This window comes from Pinus tabuliformis, chromosome X (genome assembly GCF_031772625.1).
Source record: "Pinus tabuliformis cultivar Carrire ecotype Pingquan chromosome X, CPIR1, whole genome shotgun sequence".
NCBI lineage: Eukaryota > Viridiplantae > Streptophyta > Pinopsida > Pinales > Pinaceae > Pinus > Pinus tabuliformis.
In genome coordinates, this window is record NC_142308.1 from 1,144,504,693 (window position 1) to 1,144,529,609 (window position 24,917).

At 38.3% G+C, this 24,917-nt stretch overlaps 1 protein-coding gene across 1 annotated transcript; it reads right to left on the reverse strand.

The window, feature by feature from the left end:
* Nucleotides 1-338: 338 nt before the first annotated feature.
* On the reverse strand, nt 339-7,972 carry LOC149143922 (transcription factor MYB16-like). The gene is made up of 3 exons (XM_089448384.1): nt 7,609-7,972; nt 6,502-6,631; nt 339-1,716 (listed from the first exon to the last, which is right to left on the reverse strand). The coding sequence occupies exons 1-3, from the start codon at nt 7,739-7,741 to the stop codon at nt 795-797; spliced, it is 1,185 nt and encodes a 394-aa protein (XP_089304510.1). The 5' UTR covers nt 7,742-7,972; the 3' UTR covers nt 339-794.
* Between the last annotated feature and the right edge of the window lie 16,945 nt (nt 7,973-24,917).

The following is a 24,917-nucleotide window of genomic DNA, read 5'->3' on the forward strand; positions in this document are numbered from 1 at the left end:
TGTATGGATAGGTTGAAATTAACAATGGTCTATTCAAAATTCATAAGATGTCCAAGTCTTAAAAATTTATAGCTCCGCCTTCACTACATGCAAAAGTAGTCACTAGTCAAACAATTCATTCTATTTGAAGTATGTGTTAATATTAGCAATCCGCTGTAAGTGAGTTGAAAACTCTGTAAAAACAATTGAAAACCATGAGCAATTCAAACAAAAACTTCATAAGCATTTGCTACATTTACAGAGTTACATTTATGGACAGTAGCCATCAGCCAACCTATGTTATCCTCATATAAGACAATATAGCACTGAAACATCATTCCCAATTCTGGTGATCTGTAATTAACGATATGTAAGCAATTACAATTTGTGCGTGTTGTAAACCTATTCTGATCCCATTTATCTGTGCATTTTGGTTTCTAAAGCACCATTGTTATCGACCTACTCGGGTGGGATTTAAAAATAAACTCAAGAATAACTTTATGTGGATAAGGATTCTTAACAAAAGATTGGGTTATTTTGGTAATATATATTTCTATATACATTGCATAGTTCATGCACACTTTAGTACAGAACTGAACTCTAAAGCTTAAAGTCTGTTGGGGTGTAATCCAGCGGGTTGGGAGTTTATCACAGTTAACCCTTTTCAATTCTCAGTTCTTGCATGAACTCTATCTGAGATTCCCTGAAACCACAAGTCTTATGAGTTTCAATTCTACCTTGCCAACAGAAAAGTAAGGGAAGCCTCAAGATAAGTTTTCTAGGTCTGGAAATTCCTAAAACAAAGAAGTGAAACCTCAAGATAAGTTTTCTAGGTCTGGGAATTCCCAAAACAAAGAACCTTCAGAATTGAGTAGCAGAGCATCAAACGAGGAGGAGAAATCTGATGTTGCAGACCCCAATACTTCGTTTCTGCTGCAGCAGCTGCCAGCACTGTAGCTGGGACTCGCTTGCATTTGCGAGTTTATAGTGTAATTTTCATGGGTCAATGCAGTGGGTATAACTGCATTCTCTGCATTCTGAGGCATCTGCAGCTGAGATGGTAGTTGGCATGAATGATAGGCCGATAACCCCATGGGCGCAGAGAAAATTTCAGCTGTGAAATCCCATGACTGCTCCGGAGGAGGCCGAGGTGTAACCAAGTCGTCAGGTTCCAAGATGAATTCTCCCCAGGTGAACTGTGAATTATTGTCGGCAATGTGCAGATGATCGCTACTGTTCTCACCAGCCGCAGATATGGATTTGGATTCAACTGAATTTAAGGGATTGCTCATTGGGTTTTTTTCGGGCTGCTTGGATGCAGAGGCCACAGTTTTAATCTCATGCAGCTGAGCGAGAAGATCCCAAAAACTGTTCTGTGAATGCATATCAGTAAGGCCACTAGAAGCATCATTGTGGGGGGCTTTCAGGGGATTAGGCCGAAGAGTATATTGGTTTTGATCTTGCTGCTGGTGAGGATTGCTGGTGCCAGTGTTAGTTGGAGCGTATGCAGTGCGTAAGTCTCTGCTGAGGCAGCTGATCCTGGCCTTGGCTATCTGGTCCTCACTTCCCCCTGAATGCCCCACGTTGCCTGCGTAATCAGCCAAAATCTGTGATATGGGCCTGTGCGTCACGGGGTCAATACCCATCCCGCAGAGCTTCTTTCTCAGGCGAGTATTCCAGTGGTTCTTCACATCGTTGTCAGTTCGTCCTGGCAGCTGTGCAGCGATCAAAGACCACCTACATGGATACAAAGACAATAATATCCAGCGCCATTCATGGACCGTAAATAAAAAATTGAAATTAGCGTGCATTCCACGCATACGGTGAATCAAAGACCACCACATCGATACAAAGACAAGAATACCCAGCGCCATTCATGGACCGTAAATAAAAAAATTGAAATTAGCGTGCTTTCTACGCATACGGTGAATCATAAAGCACAGGCCCCACTATTCTAAGGATTGTGATACATATTTTTCAAACCAAATTGGAAATAGTAACGGCCCAATGTTACAGGGATTATGATGTATATTTCTCAAACTAATGTACTATTAAGACAATAGGTGTGAGTGATATTTTTGAAAAATTTATGTTTAATAAAGTTCGGTTCAGAAGAATAAGAAGAAAATGAGTTTTAACGGGAAATACCAAACATAAGGTTATGCTTCTCCATAGTCTAGAATATCATATAGATAAGAAGTAAAATTTCAATAAGACAATAGGTGTGAGAGTGATATTTTTGAAAATTTTACGTTTAATAAAGTACGGTTCAGAAGAATAAGAAGAAAATGAGTTTTAACGTAAAAGGAAATACGAAACATAAGCTTATGCTTCTCCATAGTCTGGAATATCATATAGATAAGTAAAATTTCAATATGTCCAAGAGAGTTTACAAAATATGTAAATTGAAATTATAAAAGATGTTTGTGTAGCAGTGAGAAAATGTTTTATATTAGTTTAGAGCTTTAAACTTAAAAACCAATTTTTAGACCGACAAAAATTCTCACATAAATTATAACAGAGATTATATGTTTAACAGGTTTAAAACGAGTACTTTACAAGATTTTAGGTTCAAAGAGTGTCTCAAAAAACTAAAGAATCATTAATCAATTAGCAAAATCAGAGCATATGGAAAGAATCATTAATCAATTAGCAAAATCAGAGCATATGGAAGCTAAGGCAAATAACATAAATTATAATCAAGATTATATGTTTTAACACGTTTAAAACTAGAACTTCCATAAAATTTTAGTTTCACATTGTGCCTCAAAAAACTAAAGAATCATTGAGCAACTAGCAAAAATTCTCACATAAATTATAACAGAGATTATATGTTTAACATGTTTAAAAGGAGCACTTTATAGGATTTTAGCTTCACAAAGTGTCTCAAAAAACTAGAGAACCATTAATCAACTAGCAAAATCAGAGCATATGGAAGCTAGGGAAAATAACATAAATTATAATTGAGATTGTATGTTTTAACACGTTTAAAACGAGAACTTCTATAGAATTTTAGTTTCACATCGTGCCTCAAAAAACTAAAGAATTATTGAGCAACTAGCAAAAATAAGTTGTTTAAATATAAATTAGATTGTTGGAAACATAAATGGATGTCAATGGGGAGATTGATTATGCTAAAATCTATATTACAAAATCTTTCCGTATATTTGATGCATCTTTTTCGTTTTCCAATGGAAATAATCAAAAAGATTCAATGTGTTGTGAGGTGTTTCTTATGGATAGGGGTTCATAATGGAGAGAAAGCAAGCAAGATGCATTTCGCACGATGGTCACTTATTGCAAGACCTGTAGAAGTCGGAGGATGGGGGATCATAGATCCGGGTACTTTCAATAAGGCTCTCATCATTAAAAACATGTGGAAGGTTGTAGCGAGAGAAGGTATTTGGGCAAACATCATCAAGGACAAATATATGTATGGTCAATCCTTTTTGACATGGATTTCTAATGGGGCTAGGAAAAAATGTGAGAGATCATATATTTGGAGAAGTATGTTTCAAATTCTACAATTTCTATTGGGAAATGTGCGTTGGTCAGTGGGTGATGGATCTAGGATCAAAGTTGGTTTAGATGCCCTTATAGGTATGAATGGGAGCCACACTTTATCAGTACGGATTCTCAATCATATCCATAGAAAAGAGATTATTCACCTCAATCAGATTATTCATCATAGGGCTCATCATCTGGATTTACAGGAGTGGTACAAGGCAGAGGATTTGGAGTTGTCTGTAGAATGCTATGGAGAATGGGAGGATTATATTACTACTCTTAGAAATGTTGGGATCACATTAAATAACAATGAGGATCAAATGACCTAGGCAGGTTCTCGTAAAAAAGGATTTTCGGTGGTTAAAGATATATATATGATATGAGTTTGCTGAAAGAGGAAAAGGGCCATAATACACCACTATTTTTTCAGTTCATTTGGAAATGGAACATACCGAACAAAATTAAGTGTTTTAGTTGGTTAGCCATACATGATTGTACTTTGACATGACAAAATCTTCGAAGGAGAGGTTTTCATGGACCAGGCATTTGTATTATTTGTAGGGAGGGAGAGGAAGATATAAATCATCTATTTATTCAGTGTCCTTATGCAAAGGCAATTTGGGATCGGTGTTGGGTTATTTTAAAACATCACCTATGGGACCTATTCAGATGTTGTCTACATGTATCAGAGCATGGACCAAAAACCGTTGGTTTAGGGCGCTTCATTTGTATATCTTATGGACTATATGGAGGAGGCGTAATGCTATCATCTTTGATCAGAAAGGATTGGAGGCGCATGAGGATATTAACAAGGCAGTCGCCTATTTCAACAAAATTGGGCCGATGCAAGGAAGTAAAGGTTACAAAAAATTAACTTAGAGAGCTATGGCAATTATTTTCGGTGGGTTTTTTTTACAGTGCTTGTGCTAGGAGAGCATGTGGATGTGGAATAGTTATTTATATTGAGACTGATAAATTCTATCACTTCTGGTGGGAAGGTGGGAAAGGATCCAATAGTAGAGTTGAAATTATTGCTTTGTGGGGAGTATTGATTGCGGCCAAATGGCTAGGAATTAATCAAATACAAATTTATGGAGATGCCAAGGGCATAATAGAATGGGTCAAGGGACATAATGATTTCAATCCTCTTATATTAATCAATTGGATGAATCACATTAAAGCTCTTTAAGAGCCCTTTCAACAAGTAAATTTTGATCATATGTATAGAGAACAAAACTCAACTGGTTTGCTATCAAAAAAAGGCATAGCAAGGGACACAAGTAAATTTATTTTTTATAGATAAGGGTGTCATGACCAATGTAGGCACTATCAATTATCCATAAAGACAGAAAGGAATGAAAGATTCTTTATGCTTCAGAATGTGACAAGAATGAAATGCTTTTTTATGCCACAAGATGTGGAATATCCAAGGTTTTTTTGTTATAGTTACTACTAAAATTTTGAACAAATCAAATTTGTGCAGCAAAGGAATTCAATCTCAAACTGATAATTTGATATAAAGTTTTATAATTTTGAAAGAATTCTCTGAATTATGTAATCCAAGATGGAAAGATAGAAAATATCCAGGATATATATACATATGTACTACCTTTTTATTTACTATATAAAAAGTAGCGATATTTTCTACCGGAAAAAAAAAATAAAAATAAAAAATAGCAAAAATAGGAGCATATAGAAGTTGGGGAAGAACATGTTGGCTTTTGATGAGACGGAGGTGGAGGATACTGCAATCATGCAAGAATTAGAAAGACTGATTGCAAAACATATGAATGAACATGATAACCAATCAGAGCAATTCTCAGGAGTTTGGAAATAATTCTTCCTCATTGACGAAGAAAGTTGATTATCTAAATCGGATTTTGACCAAATCTGTCAAGTTTGCCCGATGAAGAGCAAGAAATGTTATTTTTTCTCTGCCATTCTCAGAAATAAAAGTGAAAATGGTGGTTTTAAGTCTAAGAAACAATATTGTGTTCCTCAAGCAATTGGAGGATAGTAGTAGCCAAGATTGGTTTATTAAACTTATTTGAGAAATTGAGGGAAAGTCATTTTTAAAAGTTACTACACCCAGGCCGTTTGCATGACAATACCTCTCGTGTACAAAAAGGTTTTACATCTGCTAAGTTTAAACCTGAACTGTTCACACAGTAATGCCCTCATCATAATATTGAAGATAGTTTCAAACACAATCTCTACCTTCACCGAGTTTAAATCAAAACTATTTGCATAACAACCCCAAAACATCTAAGATCATTTCTATCACTGCTTTTCATTCTCAAAATAGTGTAAACTATGAATCTTAGACTTTTCCTTCTTAAATAACCATAGGAACAGGAAAAAGCAAAAGATCCTTCAGCAGAATCACTTCTTGGCAGTCGCATTGCAATCACTGTCTCTATTTGTGTCTTTAATGTTAGCTAAACGTGAAAGTTTTATTTCTTAAACTTTAAGAAAAACAATATATCAAATGCTTACCGGTGTAGCGCTGAAAGATTTATAAAAAAGCCTTTGAGATACGTGATTCTGGACCATTCCCTGGTATGTATATACTCACATTACACCCTAATTTCAACTATTGCAGACTTAGAATTCTAAACGTGTAAATGGGCAGAGAATTCTGAGCATGTAAAAGGACAAGGACCACAAAAATCTGTTGAAACTGTTCGTTAAACCCAGCCTTGATTTCTGCTTAAAAAAATGGTGGGGGAGGTTAATCTGATCTACGACTGACATCATCATATCGACAGGCGACAGCTGTTTTGGCTAATGGAGAGAGGGAATCTTCAGTGCGGCTCGTGGAAAGCCAGGGCTTACGCGCAATTCGTAAACTGAGAGGGGAATCATTAGTTTGGCTCGGGTAAAGTCAGGGCTTACGCGCAATTCGTTATGCGTTGCACGGTAAATGACGTAAGAGAATGCTAACAACCCTAAAGCTCGGGGATTCACATGACAATTGAGTGCAATAAGCGAAACCGTTTTTTCAACGACACAAACCTGCTTCCGATGGCCGCATGCAGGTTCACAATGAGCTGCTCTTCTTGACTTGTAAAACGGTCGTGCTTCAGATCGGGACGAAGATAATTCGTCCATCGCAGTCTGCAACTCTTTCCGCATCTCTTTAGCCCTGTAAATATCCCAAAAAAGAAAATGAAGAAATAATTTTCTGATCTCCAGACATCAAAATCCGTGCAATACATGCATTTCCAGAAATTTAAAGAATCATAAGCAACCATATACTGAGAATACAATACAAATAGCAGATTCACTTAAGCTCCGATTTGTTAAGTTTGAAATGGCAAAGAAAAAAAGGTTGCAAACGATTTGTCTTTTATTCAAGATTGTACTGAGAAAACATGCAATTCACGATAATGATTGAAATTGTGATGGAATGTAATGAAATAATAGGGAATCTTGAAAAAAGTATAATCAGAAGATTGCATGTTAATTCTTTGGAATTAAAGATGAGATGAATGCGATGCTCTGTACATTCTTCAAGAATACCACTGAAAAATGATTACACTGTAAATATTATTAATAAAACAAACAAATCTTAAGAATGCTTAACGGTATTATTAAAAATAAAGAGAAAATTAAAGATGAGATGAATGTGATGCTCTGTACATTGTTCAAGAATACCACTGAAAAATGATTACACTGTAAAGATTATTAATAAAACAAACAAATCTTAAAGAATGCTTAACGGTATTCTTAAAATTTGATGACATTGAAAGTAAAGATATCTTTCAGATAAATGGGATTACAAGTTTAAATATAAAACTCGATGTTACAATTTTCATATAATTCCGTGATTTTAAATTTTAGAGAAATTTTCCATTCAAGTTCAAGTTGCAGAAGGTAAAGAAATAATTTTTCAATTGTATTTCTTTAAAATGTTATTCACACTGGAATAATGATTAATGAAAACATTTCAAATGTCAGCATGACAACAAATATTATTATTCACATACAGAGAGAGGACCCAGGGCCCATAAAAGATAAAGAATAATTAACACTCAACTGATCAGCTGCCCTACTTTTCTCCAAATATATCAGTAAAATGAAATACCAGGAAAAACTTAAAAGTCGCAGTATAGTACCGACCGGCTTTTGTTGGCAGAGATGTCCAATTTCCAGTGCCGTGCCTGGCAATGCATTCCAGCAGCTTTGCATCCTCTTCTGCAGTCCATGGCCCTTTATTCACGTTGCTCTTGTCACAGCAAGGAGGCCTCCCCATCGTCAAATCCCGCACCCCCAAATTCTGCAGGACGATATAAAGTCGGTGCAAAAATAACCACAACAAATGAGTTATTCAAGCTTTCTGATCTCTAGTCGCAGAAGCAAAAGAAGAAATTCAGCTGCACAGGATCTGCATTTCAGGAGGCAATAACAAGCATTTCAAAACATAATACCAAGCTGTAAGTGTAGAATCCTGCGGTCCAGATGAAGTGATATTTCCAGTCCAGAATTTGAGAGTCAGCAGTGTTTGAGAAGATAAAATAGAGATAAGAGACAAGAGCAGTGAGTATGGCGTTTTATAGCGATACCTTGTCACGCATTCTTTTCTCTCTGTGGAATAAACATGACGTTTAATCCCAGCAGACACTTGCACGAAATATTCATAATCAATGTTGGGAGGTACGGGGCTTGCCAGATGCATGTTCATGTGTCTTGCATTACAATACTAAACTCTTCCAATTAGTTTTTAGCATTTAGGTTTGAATCCGGTGCTGCACATAATTGTTTAGGAACTGCTTTGTTTGGTTGCTCGAACAATGTAGTGGGTGTGAATGAATTGCGGCAATATAATAATGGAATCTGTCACGCCCATAGTAATTTTTTTAAATTGCCATTCCTAAAGCACGGTTGAAGCAACAATTATCTTTTTATCTTTTTTGTAATATACGTTCAGATATTTTTCTTGTCGGAATGGATAGTGAATTTTATATTAAAGAGTAGAAATTGGGAATGGATTGAGAATTTTATATCAAAAAGAGCCAATGTTACCATATTTTCAGATATCTTTGTAATTCCTTGAACATTTCTCTCTAAAACAAAGCTTCTCTACCCTCAGTAGACCTTCTGATTATATATTGACATTGACATTTACTGTAGATTTTAAAAAAGATATCCAACAATAAAATATACTTGCAATACTTTAATTAAGTTTATCTAGGAGATTTGAATTAGATGGCCCAGAACTTTGTTCAAATATGTAACTTGTTTAGGTACCTCCAAGGCTTGAACAATTGTGTCTGACTCCTTTTTCTAGACTGAGCAACATATGTCTCCATATTCGCTTGATTTCTCTTCACTCCCTTATTGAACACAACTTCCAATCTACTAATTATGATAATTAAGACTGTTGATTTCTCCTATAACCCACCACCTCTCATTTACCACTTTTACAAGCCCTGCAGGTAAATGTGAAGCGGAGTGCTACTATGACATGACCCGACCTCCTAGTTCCAGTTAAGGAAGTGGGGCCTACAACTGAGACGTATTGACCTTCCTCAGGACCAAGAATCACTTAGAGGCTGAACAACCACCCCAGGTGACCAATCCCTAAGTTGGAACCCTTTTTCTCTTACCTAGACCCATAGCCACACCCTTGACGCTTCCTCCATGTGGTTGTGAGCCTCCAACCGCACTCACAAGCCTTGCTCCATGCAATTATGACCTCGGATCCAGTTTTGTGCCTGCGGCTCCAAGATCTGAGCCACTTTTCTAGGCTAGCCTCTAGACCATTGCCCAGAACTTTTTGTAACTTTCCAGAATCACATTTAACATGATGGCAAAGCTAAACATTTAAAATTGGATCATAAACTTGACCTAGACTGCCTAGAACACACTAGACATTTTGTCAAACATATGGTAAACATGTAAGCTATAGGTCATGAATGCATATCTGAGTATAAATCTTTGTACTTTAGCTGAAAATCACCGAGAAGGTCTAATTCCCTCTCAAGTAGTTGCAACAACACTTGTTAGCCCATGCATTCATCAACCATTCAAATACTTATCAAATCATAAACAAGAGCAATGAATAGAGCACATCATAAAATCGTGCTTATAACCAACATATAACCAGAATATTAACCATGACAAATCAGCCATCAAATCAACATAATAACAAGTACATGTGCTCATTAATTATATTAGAAGAATAGCTCTTATTAACTTATACAAAATCCAACCAAGTCAGGGACTTCCACGTACCACTCGGCCATAGAATGGGCTAAACCAAATATTTCTTTCAACCAATCACCTCTACATCATATTCCAAGCATGAATGTGGGATATCATGGGATAAACCAAGACATAATCAACCAGGGACTCCAAAGGTTAAACCACCTCCACCCTCAACTATCGTGATCTCACCTAAACCGGTCCCAAGATCACAAAACCAAACCAAGCTTGGATGCCTCAGAATTTCTTCACCATACTTTGAGGAATTTGCCTGTCTCCACCCACTTGTCAAGGGATTACCAACGAAAACCATCTCCACCCCCAACCCTTAGGAATTTTCCTAGACGACCTCACCCGGTTCCAAAACCTTTCGGCAATCCAAAGCTCAACCAAGAAATGAATCCCATCACACCATAGTTATCCAACAAATGATAAGGCAAGGCTGAAACCACTGTCAAACTAGGAAAAACCAATGCCAATGACAACAAATGAACCAAACATACAAATGCTTATACCATGTTGTTGATGGTGTTGGATACAACCAACATAGAGGGGGTCTCCCTGATGTGAAGTCTTAATTAGACCTCACATCGTTTGGAGTAGGAGCTCCATCCGGAGTATCAGCCTGAATGCCTTAACACAAAGGTTCACTTTGGTTTCAACGGATACATAAGAGATTATATACATAGACCTTGAAAAAGAAAATAGGTTGAAATTGTGAAGCACCAATTGCAATGTGTAAAAGGAGACCTTCACGAGCAGGAGGCGAGAGTGGGTCTCTAGAAGGAAGTAATAGTATTAACCTAAGAGAGACACACGAGATCATGAAAATATTTGTTAGCAAAATAGTTCACATAACAATTATTAAAGCGAATACAACACATATTCAACAAGATGAGTACCAAAGCCATCGAAATAATTCAATTTCTCCAGTACAAATGAACACAACATATACCGTAAACATCCAAAGAATAGTCATAAAACATTCACGATACATGCATGAAAATGTATTGGCGTAGTGATCTCCAACAGAGGCTTCTTATTCATCTGGAATGCGCTTTTCACTTAGGGAGGCGGAAAAAGGCTAGGTCACTTATCCTGGGAAGTACTAATGCACTGTGAGAGGGAGAATACCTTAGAAAAGACTTAGTGCACAAGTATGGGATGAAAAGATACATCAATGAGGCTCATGACTAAATTGCGCTCATCACCTAGTAAGAGGGTTAATGCCTTTATAACTTTCACTGAGCAGGAGGAAAGCGTGAAGATGACACTTGCAAAACTTGAATGACCTTGAAAGTGACACATGCCAAAGCAAAGATAACATGAAAAAACAATTATTAAAGTGGAAGCAAGCAAAAGTGACAGTTGTAAACATGAAAATGATGCTTGTGAAGGAAAATGTGCGCAAAAGTGACAATTGGTAAAACTCATTGAAATAAAAGTACAATTGCAATCAAAGTGAGGGAGACTATCAATGAAAGTGCACACAGACTGTCGACATGAGTTGAGCATCACCTAGACATTGTCTTGATGGGCGGTGATGTTCCTGTTCAATTTTGCATTCAAGAAGTGTGCTTATGAATTCATTAAGGACTGAGCATGTTTAGGCGAGTGACTTTGACACTTATAATCTTATAAGAAGAAGACTTGAACAAAAAACATCAACTAACGATGAAGTGACCATGGGACGATAATTCGTAGGATCCTCAATAAGCTCCAAAATACACATGTAGGCAAAATTTTGGAGGGTGTTGATCACATCGTCAACACTTGGCGACACACTGGTAGAACTCCAACTTCTTTGTTTAGGCTTAATTCTCTAAGTGCAATGTGTCAGTCTTTAGGAAGTATTGATTCATCATGTGGATTACCTTGGCCTCCCCACTTAACCTAGCTAAAGATATAGTCCCCTCCATTCCCTTGCTCGGTTAAACACATCTCAAGGCTTGTCAAATCACAATTTTTTCGATCCAAGAGAAGGGTAATATGTACTTGTTTATTTAAGGTAATCAGAGTATGAGTTTTCATCTCTGGTGTTGCTTCGCTGCTAGTGGGCTTAGACAATACCCCATCAGAGTCACTACAGGAACACAAGCATCTATTTGCTTACAGCGAGCTTGAAAAGTACCTCGGCGAAGTTACTTGTTTCACCTCTCTAAGTAGGAATCCTTTCTCTTCTTTCACCCTTTATTTATTTTATTTATAAAACCGTGCTTAGGCATTTATTTATTTCACAAGTGGAAGAGGGATCCCGACTTATTAAGAGCAGGAGAGATTGTTTCTTCAGAGAAGGTAATATAGAAATATGATATTGGTTTGCTCGATAATTGATGTTCCCCTTATCTTTATCTACTTGATTGGATCAATAAGAAAAACACTACTTATTTACAATGCCAAGTTGAGGAATGAGGATCCTAGAATATATACGAGATTTATAGTTCAACTGAAGGCCTTCCGTTCGAGTGGATCTTATTTTCTGTTCAGACATATTGACTTTAGGGATATGTAGACCCAGAATAGAGAAGATGTAACAAATTATCCAAGCAAGTTTATGTCAAAACTAGGGAAGGATCACAAGAGAGCAGTGAAGTGGGTTTTCAGGTATTTGCGTGGCACTAGTGATTATGGTTTGTGCTACCAAGGAAGACCAGGATTGGACATAGTGTTGGATATTCGTGGCTTTGTTGATGCATACTGGGTTGGAGATCTGGATCAGAGAAGATCTACAAGTGGGTATGTGTTTAACCTATTTGGAGGTGCAGTCAGTTGGATATGGAACACGGGACAAGTCCTCTTCCTCTTCTTGTGTCTTGGGACACTATTCAGCAGATAACTTTACACCTAAAGGAATAGGAGCCTTCACTGGTTTACTATCTTGCATATTAAACCTCTGCAATATTGTCTCAACATACTTCCTCTGGTTTAACCAGAGCTTCCTCTTTGTTCGATCTCTTTAAATTTCCATTTCAAAAATATCATTTGCAACACTAAGATCTTTCATGTCGAATTTGGAGGACAAAAGGGTCTTCAAATCCTGGATAATTTCTTTGTCATTTCCAACCAGCAACATATCATCCACATACAAGAGCAGATAAATAACACGGTCACCAATTAATTTAAAATACACACAGTGATTTGCTTTGCTTCTGGTGAATCCAAATCCCCTTATAAATGTATCAAATTTCTGATACCACATCCTTGGTGACTATTTTAACCCATATAGAGACTTCTTTAACTTGCATACTAGTTCTTTCTTACCCTTCACCGCAAAACCTTCAGGTTGCTTCATGTAGATCTCCTCTTCCAGATCCCGTGAAGAAATGTTGTCTTCGCATCCATCTATTCTACCTCAAAATCAAAAGCAGCAGCAACAGATAAAAGTAATCTAATAGAAGCTACCTTGGCAATAGGAGAAAAAATATCACCAAAATCAATTCCTGACACTTGGGAATAACCTTTTTCTACCAACCGATCTTTGTGTTTCTCCACCTTTCCTTCTGCATTTGTCTTCTTCTTGAACACCCATTTGCTGCCAATGGGTTTCCTTCCAGCCGGCAACTCCACTAGATCCCAAGCCTCATTTTTGTGCAAAGATGCCATTTCATCAACTATGGCGTCTTTCCAGAGTTTTCCATCCTCTGAATCTACTGCTTCCTTCACAGTTCTGAGATCATCATCAGTAATAGATAAAGCAAAATTTGAACAGAAAGCAGATGGATTATACCTTTCTGGCTGCCTTCTTTCTCGAATTGATCTTCTCACACCCGGAGTTGTGGCTCTTCATCTTCTGATTCCTCCTCTGTTGTAGTGTTTGATTCTTCCCCCTTTAGCTCAAACTCTATCTTCTCAGGTTCCTTTGGTTGGACTTCATGTTTAATAACATATTTCACCTCTCTGAACTCCACATCTCGGCTGTACACAACCTTCCTTATTACTGGGTTCCAAAGCTTATAACCCTTTAAACCATCCTTATACCCAATAAAGATGCACTTTTCAGATTTACTATCCAACTTGGTTCTTTCCTCCTTTGGAACATGTACATATGCATCACATCCAAATACCCTCAGATGTGAAAGAGAAGGTTTATTACTAGTCCATACCTCTTGTAGAGTCTTATATTCCAATGCTGGTGAAGGTGATCTGTTGACCAGGTAACATGCAGTCTCCACTGCCTCTGCCCAAAATTCTTGTCCTAACCCGGCACCACTGAGCATACTTCTTGCCCTTTCCATCAACGTCTTGTTCATTCTTTCTGCAACTCCATTTTACTGAGGTGTATATGGAGTAGTCTTCTTCCATGCTATACCACACTTCTTACAGAATTCTTCAAATTCCTTACTGCAAAACTCTCCACCGTTATATGTCCTCAGCACCTTTATCTTCTTCTATATCTGGCTTTCCACCAGAGCCTTAAATTCTTTAAACCTGTCAAAGACTTCAGATTTCTTCTTAAGGAAATATATCCATGTATTCCTTGAGAAGTCATCTATATATGATACATAGTACACAGACTTACCCAGTGATGGAACCTTCACAGGTCCAAACACATCATTGTGCACAAGCTCTAATATATGTTTCTCCCTCTTACCACCAGAGGGGAAACTCACCGGATTCTACTTCCCATATACACAATTTTAACAGAAATCAAAATCCAGAGAGCTATTACTCATACCTTCTACCATACCTTTACCATGAAGTATTCGAAGGCCCTTTTCTCCAATATGTCCAAGCCTTTGATGCCACAGCATGGTCTTCTCTCCAGAGACCACTAGATTTTCTGCTCCACTTTTAGGAACCACAGAATTGTTGCACCCATTAATAACAGTGTTACCTTGCAGCTTGTACAGAGTTCCAATCAGAACTCCCCGCATCAATACCAGTGCTCCCTGAACCATTTTGTAGGTATCCTTCTCGAACACTGTTTTTACACTTGCATCATCCAGCTTGCTTACGGAAATCAGATTTATGGCCAATGCAGGAATATGCAGAACACTCGGAAGTGTTCTAACCCTTCCACCTTGCAACTTCAACTTTACTTTTCCGCGGCCAACGATTCTAGCCTTCCTATCATCCCCCAAGATGACATCACCACCATCATATTTCTCATACTCGCAGAACCACTCTCTATGGGGAGTGAAGTGAAAGGATGCACCTGAGTCAATCAACCATGCCTCATGATCTACATGTGTACTTGAAGAAGCCAAGTACACATCCCCACCTTCATCTGAGGTGGCTTTCACCTCTGCAAAAGGAGCATCATCAGATACCTTTCCTTTGTCAGGAGCTTTAGATTTACAATCCCTTTTGTAGTTCCCTTCCTTTCCGCATTTCCAGCACACCACCTTTACAGGTTTTCTTGGAGATTTAGATCTCCCTCTAAATTTAGATCTCCCACTCGATGACTTATTTTTGTTTCTGTTCTGGGACCGTCCTCGTACAGATAAGGCATCACCATTCTGGCTCTCCATATTTTTCCGTCTCATCTCCTCTGTCAGCAAGGATGAGACTATTTCATCAAACTGCAAGGCAGTTGCATTGCTACCTATTGCAATAACCATACTATCCCATGAATCTGGTAGAGAACACAACAAACTGATGCACTTATCTTCATCTGAAATTTTAATATCAACAGATAATAACTAACTTACCATAGTATTAAATGCGTGCAGGTGTTCTGTCACCAAGTCTCCATCTTTCATCCTCAGGTTATACAGCTTTTTCCGTAGGAACAGTTTATTCACCAGAGACTTAGATTGGTACAAAGTCCCTAACTTGTCCCACAAAGCCTTCGTTGTAGCTTCCCCTGATACATTCAACAATACTGAATCTGAGACACACAATCGTATTGTGCTCTTAGCCTTCCGATCCAACTTCTTCCATTCTTCATCGAACACTCCCGTTGGTTTAGTACCTGGATCTACCGCGACCCACTGATCTTTTTCCACCAACATATCCTCCATCTTGAGTTTCCATAACTCAAAACTCTGACCATTAAATTTCTCGATCTTTATCTTTCCACTGCTCGCCATCCTCTTTCACCACCAGAATCGATCCCACAGATCTCCCACTGAACAGGGTCTACCATAGGCCCAAGCGAAACCCCTCAGCAACAAAGGTGTCCCCTTGAAGCCAAAACCTCTCTGATACCAAATGAAGGTTTAAGCCCCATACAGAAATTACATGCATACGAATTCTAAAACACAGAAAATAAACAATGCAAGAGCATAACACATAAAACACATATACACAGAGATTTTCCCCTGGATCCCAAAACTGGGACTACCAGCTTGATTTTTCATTATTTTCCTTTCAATGTTACAATACATATTTATACATGCCGAAGCATCCAATACCATGGAGCGAAAACCATCGCGTCCAAAACCATGGACCGAAAACCATCACGTCCAAAACCATATGCGAAAAATCATGCACAAAACCATAGGTAGGTCCGCCCAACCTAATATAGGGTCCCCATAGAGTGGGGTTACCTGCACCCCTCAAAACCTCTGTGATCCCCCTGCTACGCAATCAGCACAACGAAGGGGGGGCTCCGCCCCCCTTCGTACCCCCCGGTTAACTGCGTGGGCTAATCATGGAAAGAATATAACACAACCCAACAATGTGATCCAAGGGTTTGGGAACCTCAAGGATCCTGCCCCTATTCTGTAGTCCCCTTAACTACAGCTCTATGTCTCCCCACCTCTTCTCTAGAGGCACATGAGCACTCATGGCACAATCATCATCAGTCTCGACATACTTCTCTGCCTTTGCCAGAGCTACCTTTGAGTCAGAAGCTTCTCCCTTGCCTTTCTTCCTGGGGCATTGAGATGCATAATGTCCTAGTGCCCCATAATTGAAGCACTTGACCTTGGATATGTCCTTCTTCATCCTCTTCTGAATCCCCTATTGTCCCGTAGATGCTAGAGCCGCATCCTCCTCCTCCTCTTTCTTGACTCGAACTCCCTTACCGCTACTCCCTGCCTTGGTCAACCTCCTAATCTCTTCCTTTCGAAGAGCTTCCCACATCTCCTCCCAACTGGGGAGAGTCTCTCTACCCAAAATTCTTTGGACAAACGTCTCCTAGTCCTCGGAGACTGCATTCAAAGCAGTCTTGACCATAAAATTTGGATCCGGTGTAGACCCCACGAAAGTAATTTGGTCATAAATTCCTTGCAACCGGAGAAGGAAGTGATGTATCTCCTCTCCTTTCTGCATCTGATATGACCTCATTTGATTCTCCAATAACATCTTTTGTTTCATGGAAGAGCCTTGGTATAAGGTGGTCAGGGTCTCCCACATCTCCCTTGTTGTTGACTTCTCAGCAATATGTGGTATTACATTATTCTTAACCTCGTCTAGGATCATGCATTTCACCTTCGTCATGGCCTTCTCATACTTCTCATTTGCATCAAGGTCAACTGGGATGGCTATGGTTTTCAAGGCATAGTCCTTGATGCGATGCTTATCTAGGATTGTCAGGATCCTGGCCTTCCAGATGACAAAATTGGAAGCCTCGTCCAATCTATCTTGATCCCTCAATATGTTTACTACCATCTCTTTTCCTCTTCTAGACTCCCTCTAAGTCTTGACTTCCCTCCTATAAATCCTCCTACCAACTATCGAATCACTCCTCTCCAATCCCCCTTTGCTGCTACAACTCGGATCTGGATTTCTTGGCTAGAAATATGTCGAGGTAGTGCTTCCCTCTACCTTGGTTCCATATCCTTAGAAATTGTTTTGTACTGACATAACCAGCGTCCCATCAACTCCTCAAATCACAATCTGCCCATCTCCCTTAGCCTCGGAAAACTCGAAGATTCTGAGCCCTTCTGGCTCTGTGCAATCACAGTGATAATTCGATCAGATCCTCCTGGCCACTGCGTCAATCCTTCCTGGCTGAGAAAGATGACTTGGAACTGCGTAGGCATGATCTTTCCTCCCTCTACCTCTACGCTGGCCTGGAAAGCTGACACACCTACTGCGTGGGCTTCTCCCAGCTACTGTATCTTCCTTTTCTGGCTCAAAATGATGACGCAGGCACTGCGTGAGCCTTTGCGTCACCCTTCCTTCTGTGTATCTGGCTTTGGAACATCATTATCTGTCAGGACAACTGCTTCCCTATTGCAAATCCTCATATTTCTTCGGATAGCATCTTCAGTCCTCCTTGATCTGCAATCGCTCTGATACCATGTGAAAAAATTTGAATCTAACATGTGAGAAACCCTTACTACAATATCTAGTTTACTATCTTCTACTTGTTCTTTATATTAACAATTTATTTAATAACATAAACATTGAAGTAAACACAATTGAAACATTCACAAATATACAGATCAACAACTGAAATAAATTGAGACAACACAAGGGACACCGTTATTTTTGGACAATCGTCCCCGGAAAAACCCAATTCAGGAAAACGGGTGCAGCATATATGAGGGCTTTATTATTAAGCAGGTTTTTTAATACAACTAGGGTTGTAGAAATGGCTCACCCTTCAGAGAATATTCTTCCTTTACAGTAGTACCTCTATCCAGAGATAGATATTCCAGAAAATCAGCAACCGTATGATCAACCCCACGGTGACTCTGATTGTTCCTTGTGCTGGACAGTGAAAACTGCTCCAAGCACTCCTTTGGAACTGTGTCACCCTCTCTGGAACAGTGTCACCCTCTCTTGTCTGATCTACTCTCAGTCTACCCCACAGAACCTCCTCAACGCAGCCTCTTCAGCCCAACTTCAACCTCTACATCCCTCTGCATTGTCTGTGTTAGCCTCTACGGCTTTCTGCGTCCTCTTCGTCTGCCTCTACGACTTCTGCATCCTCTGCGCTAGCCTCCTTGTTGACAAGGTTAATCCTCTCTGTGGACAGAGACGATCCCTCTAGCCCAATGAGTGGGTCTAGCAACTAAAGTGACAATTAACTAGACATCTTCCTAGGTTACAATTGAAAAGAAGAACGAAATAGATGGCCTACCTCATTTTGATGCTATTCCGATATCCTTTGTCGATAACTTTGAAGTGCTTGTGTCACAGGCTTGTTCACACTTCTCTAAGTGTTTATGCACCTACACAAGTGATCAAGAGACAACAAAGCATGCCAAAACCAATAGCAAATCCAGTAACAACCTACTTAATTGATCAAGGAATGTCAAGCTAAATAATACATTAACATATACATTTTGGGAAAATGAACCAGCAGTTGTATATTATTAGGAAATAAATGGAAGCTTACAACCAAAGCCTTGATGTTAAAAGGCTCTCCATGAGTGGTAATCCAAGTCCAAGCCAAGAACTCTCCAAACACTCCTTCTCTAAGTCAAATGAATAGCCTCTAGGCACAAGCTTAGCATAAGGGTGCAAATAGACATAGACCAACCATTTGGCAATGGGAGAGGATGAATTTATAAGTTGGGAAAGGGAGTTATAACCTTTCTAAAGATAATATTATGCCCTCATCTCAAGGAGGTAGCTCATAGGGATAAGACAAAGAGGCCAAGTTGAGAGGATTCGACCTCATCTATGTGAAACAACCTCCAACTCGTCGCTCTGGAAGCTTCTAGATCACGAAGCTCCTCATCCTCTTTGGGAAAATTGTCTTTTTGGGATCATCGCAGGTATGCAAGGGAACATAGTGGTGCCATCGTTGGTTAAGTACATTGCAACAGGCGACCATCATTATTTAAGCCTTATAAGAGCGATGACTCTCATTTTAGGGTTTTAAGGGTTATTTCTTCAGGGAAAGCTCAAGGTATTTTCCAATCAAAGTCTTAGGAGGGATCTGAGTTGTATACATGGATGAGTATATTGTATAATGGTCATGTTTCGAACACTTCAGGGTATGTCACAGGGAATTGCAGGAGGTGTGACAAAATATTTTGTAACATATGCCCCCTAAAGCATAAAGGTGGAACGAGGAGTGATGGATGAGATGCTTTACGAGCTCTTGCAAGGACAAGGACATGCACTATCAGGAGACCTGAAAATCAAGGACACATAGACATATACATATACATATCTGAGATCAAGGCATGAATCTACGGCATGGACACAACCATCTGGATGATGAAGACTATATGAAAATATCCATGGTATGGGCGTAGCCATCCAGACAACAAGGATCATCATAAATATAAAGTCCCATGGTATGGTCACAGCCATCCATATAGTAGAAACATGTGTACAATCATGAACAACATATAACTCCACGCAACCTGAGTCATATTAGACAAGACCTGGGGTCTTGCGCTCCATCCCAACCCGATCAAAGTATGAATTCTAACATGTGAATGAAAGTGTTGAAGTCGAACATGCTAGACCAGGAAAAATTTTAAGAACCACCCTAAATTTATATGTATAATAAATGGGCTAATCCCCATGATACATAGGAAAAATGGGAGGCGATTTTATCAATAATATAATATGTATATATAATTTTTTTGGCGAATCTCTCACCAGATTATATTTTGTACAGTGATGGAGAATCTTTCACTGAATTATAAAATCTTGCAAGATCTTGGAAAATCTTTTACTGAATAATAAAACATTGTGAAGTCTTGGCGAATGTTTTGTTAAAGTATGAAACCATATATGATAATAAGAAAACATATTCATTAAACTGTAATATACTAACATACATGTTTGGAAAAAGAAACATAATTTTCTCTTCCTACAAACAATGTTCCAAGTTTCAGTGACCGTGTTTGTCAAGGTTCTTACAATACACTCTTTCATATCCTTCTATTAGTTTTGATAATATTCCACAACAAAGTTCTTGTAGGTGTTGATATTGACAACGAGTTCTGTCAAGGTAGGAGAGATTAATCTTTTCTCTACAACTTTTTTCAAGCTACCACTTTTTTCAAGTTATCAAATTTCTTTCTTATTCCATAGACTCCAAATGCAAGATAAAAAAAAAAAAAAAAAAAAACACATCAAGTTTGTTTACCCCAACACGCCAACAAGTAGCAAGCCCCAACTATATTATATAAGAAAGTATTAGGTATCCCAAGGGCTTGAAGGGGATCTAATTGAAAGAAGTGACCATTGTGAGAATCCTTCCAATCAATATATGAATATATAAATGTAGATTTATTATTATTTTAATTGGAAATCTTCAATTAAATAATAAAATTTAATTACGTCTCTCCCAATCTAAATTGCTTATTAGCATAATTCACTACCCTCATAGGTTTCGCATCTTTTAACAACATTGTAACATGCAGATTAATTTCCTTTTTGGTGAACAATCTCCACCTTTTAGGAAAATATGGTGCAATGGCTCCAACCCCTACAAATCATTAGGACAAACTAAGAATAGCACAGAAGATGAAAGGTTGTACAAACCAACTTATTTTTCAAACAACTAATCCAACATCAGTACCTAAACTTTTTCATGAAGATATCATATTGAGAATGTCGAGAGGGATCAAATATTTTTTCACTCTATGCTAGTTTGCATATCACGATATTTGATACCTCTGACTTAGTAGATCCATAGTAAAGATGGATCTATGCTGGTTTAATTCCCCCATTTAAATAGGCTACATTCCACGTGAATACCATGGGTCAATACCATGTGCCATTTTTACTTTTATTAATTCTAATATCTGGGTTAATAATGGTTTTTTGCATGGTATTAATAATAATCTAGCCCATGTTATTCGGCCCATAGTATTTTTCCCATAGGTTTCATCTAAATATAATGCATTTTTTGAGTGTTCGTAAATATAAGGTGACTTATGGAGTAAATATAAAAAAATGTTTTATTTGTTTACCATACCTCTCGTTTATTTATATTTTTATTAATTTACCATACCTCTTTTACAAATATGGTATTTGGCCCATAGGATTCACTTAAATAAAACCTCTTTTTTGAGCCTTCATAAATAGAAAGAGGGTTATGGACTAAATATAAAAAGAGGTTTTATTTATTTACCATACTTCTAGTTTATTTATATTTTTATTTATTTACCATAGTAAGTATAAAAAGAGGTTTTATTTATTTACCATACCTCCACTTTATTTATATTTTTATTTGTTTACACCCTTGCATGTATATAAGGTGACTTATGGAGTAAATATAAAAAATGTTTTATTTATTTACCATACCTGTCATTTATTTATATTTTTATTAGTTTACCATACCTCTTTTATAAATACGGTATTTGGCCCATAGGATTCACTTAAATAAAACCTATTTTTGAAAATTAGGGCGAATGGAAGGTTGTAACTCCTAATTTCAAGGGCTAAATTTACCCTTTTTTACCCTCTCCCTTAAAATAAGGTGGGCTACTTGAGGCCATTTGTAAAAATGTACTATGATACAAAATATTCGCCCACTACAAATTTAAAACCCCTTAATTTCGCCAAAGGGCGAACATTCGCCCCTAAAATTTTCCATGATGCTAGAAAACCACGTGATTACCGGCCAATGATGTGGACCGTTAATAGGTACAAGAGAAACCACCAATAATGACAATGGCTCTCAAGGTACAACAGTACAATCTGTGAATGTGATAATGAAGCTGAAGTCGAACACTCATGGAATCACCCGATCGAAAGCCAATGATGAAGACCTATCATCGGATGCGAAGAACTTGCCATTAAGGCATGCAAGCTCTAAGGTAATGAAAGGGAGTTTCTAAGTCATCTTCCTGGATAATGAGTTGAAGTTGACAGGAAGTGACCTGTCGAAGGAGGGCAATGATGAATCCCCCATCATTGACATGAAACAAGGAATAAAGTGGAATAATTTTCAAGACTGTAACAATGACTCAAACAGTGTATAGGTAAATAACTGCAGATTGGACTTCTCTTGAACACTGGCGACACGACTCTGGAGTGTGGAAGCATTTGACTCGACATAGGACTAAAGGTCATGATGACAAAATGGAATAGTCAAATGAGAGGCAAAAATGGATCACCCAAACCTGGGAGGACAAGTGACTGAGTGAGGATATCCCAAACTCGACACGAGAGCAGAAGAGTGTCATGTTCAAAAGTGACATGCTGCCTATATAAAGGATGTTTCATCTTCATTTTTCCCTGCTATTTATAGCGAGTACCCTAATTATTTTTTATCACAATCTTAAAGGGGATAGCATATGCTCCTCGTGTAAGTTCATTCTTCGAATGAATCCATCCTAGTAAGTTTTACGAGCCCTAGGAAGGAGAAGCTCGGTCTCATCATGGTGACGAGTCTTTCGTCGTAAAATTTTAACGAGTCTGACGTAAGAATAACTCGGTATCTTTTTCACATTTAGAGAGTTTGAAAAAGAGACGAAAAGGAAAACTCCATCATGTCCCTTTTCATAATTTGTCTCTCAAATCCGAAAAGGTAGAAAACAATATCTGAGAGAACATCTTGACCATGTCGATCAAGGTGTACCTTTTTCGTAAATAGTCAATCTCAGCCTAAAAAAGGGGTAAACGTATATTGAGGTGACGTCAATTCATTTACTTTAACGAGTTCAAAACGATAAGTACTCGGCAATCTTTTCAGTTTTTTAGAGTCAGAAAAGAGCTCAAAGATGACTCCAAGGGGGGTTCCTTTTTCGTTGATTTAATGAGTCTGAAAAAGAGATAAAACAAAACTTGCAAGAATTAGTCAATAATGATTATTGTTCACTTGAAGGTACATGTAAATGCACAAAGAAACGCACCCATCACTGATATCGAGAAAAAATATTAAAATATTATGAAAATATTGACAAAAATGACTTGCAAAACTTATAAATAACCAAAAGTAATTTTATTTTTTACCATTTTACCATAGTAAGCTCTGAAAGTGCATTTGTGTCCTAATTTTCTCTCTTTTCAAGCAGTCATTGTGAGAGATCTAGAGTGCCATTTCGCGAACCATTTGCAACAGGTAAGAGGCCCATCCCTGCTCTTGCATTTTATCACTTTTTTATGCATTTTAAATGGTAATTTATATGCTATAAGGGAGGATTTTTAATTTTTAGGGCGTCACAATCATTGCAGGTATGGTCATTAGACCTGCAATGATCATGCTTGAGCCTAAAGGCTCGCGCAATGATATCACTATGTTTTTAAAAACAGGCCTGATGGCACCGAGGCGAAGTTTTTGGAAGAAAAACCCTCTTTTCAAGCAATTTTTTTTTATTTTAATCCATGAAAAAAGAATTAATTGGTGTTAAATGATGTTTTGCAGGAGATCATGGTTCTGGAATGGAAAGAAAGAGGCCATGAGGTCGAAGACCATCAAGCAAATCAGAATCCTGAATGCATAAACGCTCTGAGGAATTGTGGGTTGCTAAAGTTCTTCAGGACCACAAGGTTAAGGGCTCAGATGGAATTTTTGCCCTATTTGATCAGTCTCTGGGATGTAGATCAAGAGATCTTCATCATAAAAGGCCAGGAACTAGAACTTGAGGAGATAGATATCTACTTCATCACGGGATTGTCCCGACGAGGGGAAGCGATCCAACTCTTTGGATCTCGCCCAAGGGGTGAAAGTACAAGAACTCTAGTCCAGAGGCATTGTCCAAGTGCTGAAATGACCAATGGAGGGAAGGTGAAGATAGCAACAATCACCAACAACCTCATCTTGAGAATGATCTTGTTTACTATGGTGTGTGTATCTGAAACACAAGCCTTGCATGAGGCTTCAAAATCCTAGTTCCAGTATGCTATTGTGTGTTTGACTCCCACCATATTTAACTGGTGTGGAGGCCTTTTGACAAATATGAAAAGACAACTGACCAAGGGGAAGCATGGACATCTGAAGAAATTCAGGTTTGGTTTGATACTGGTGACCTTATTTTTAAAGCGAGTGCCCTTATTCTAGTATCAGTGGGCAGAGGTACCAAATCCTGTCCCCCAAGACCTGAGACTAGTGAGATGGAGTCAACTCATGCCTCGAGGAGGAACGGGGTAGCACATGCATTATCCACCACAATTGTTTGCTTGGATAGAATGCCAACTACTTGTGGTAGATGACTATGCTTATGCTAGCATGGATTTTAGGTGGGATCCAGATCTACCTCTACCACCAAGAGAATAGTCGACCGATGCAGGTAAAAATTTATTTTTTGATTTTTTCAAGTTTTATGATTTTTTGTAAAAGTGTAAATTGAGACTCAACTTATGATAAATGTGCAGATGTGGGACCAGAGAGGCCACCTGGCATGTCGTCAATAGCACGGAGAGCTACTCATCATATAGTGGGCACAAACTATTAAGAAGGGGCAGACCCCTTA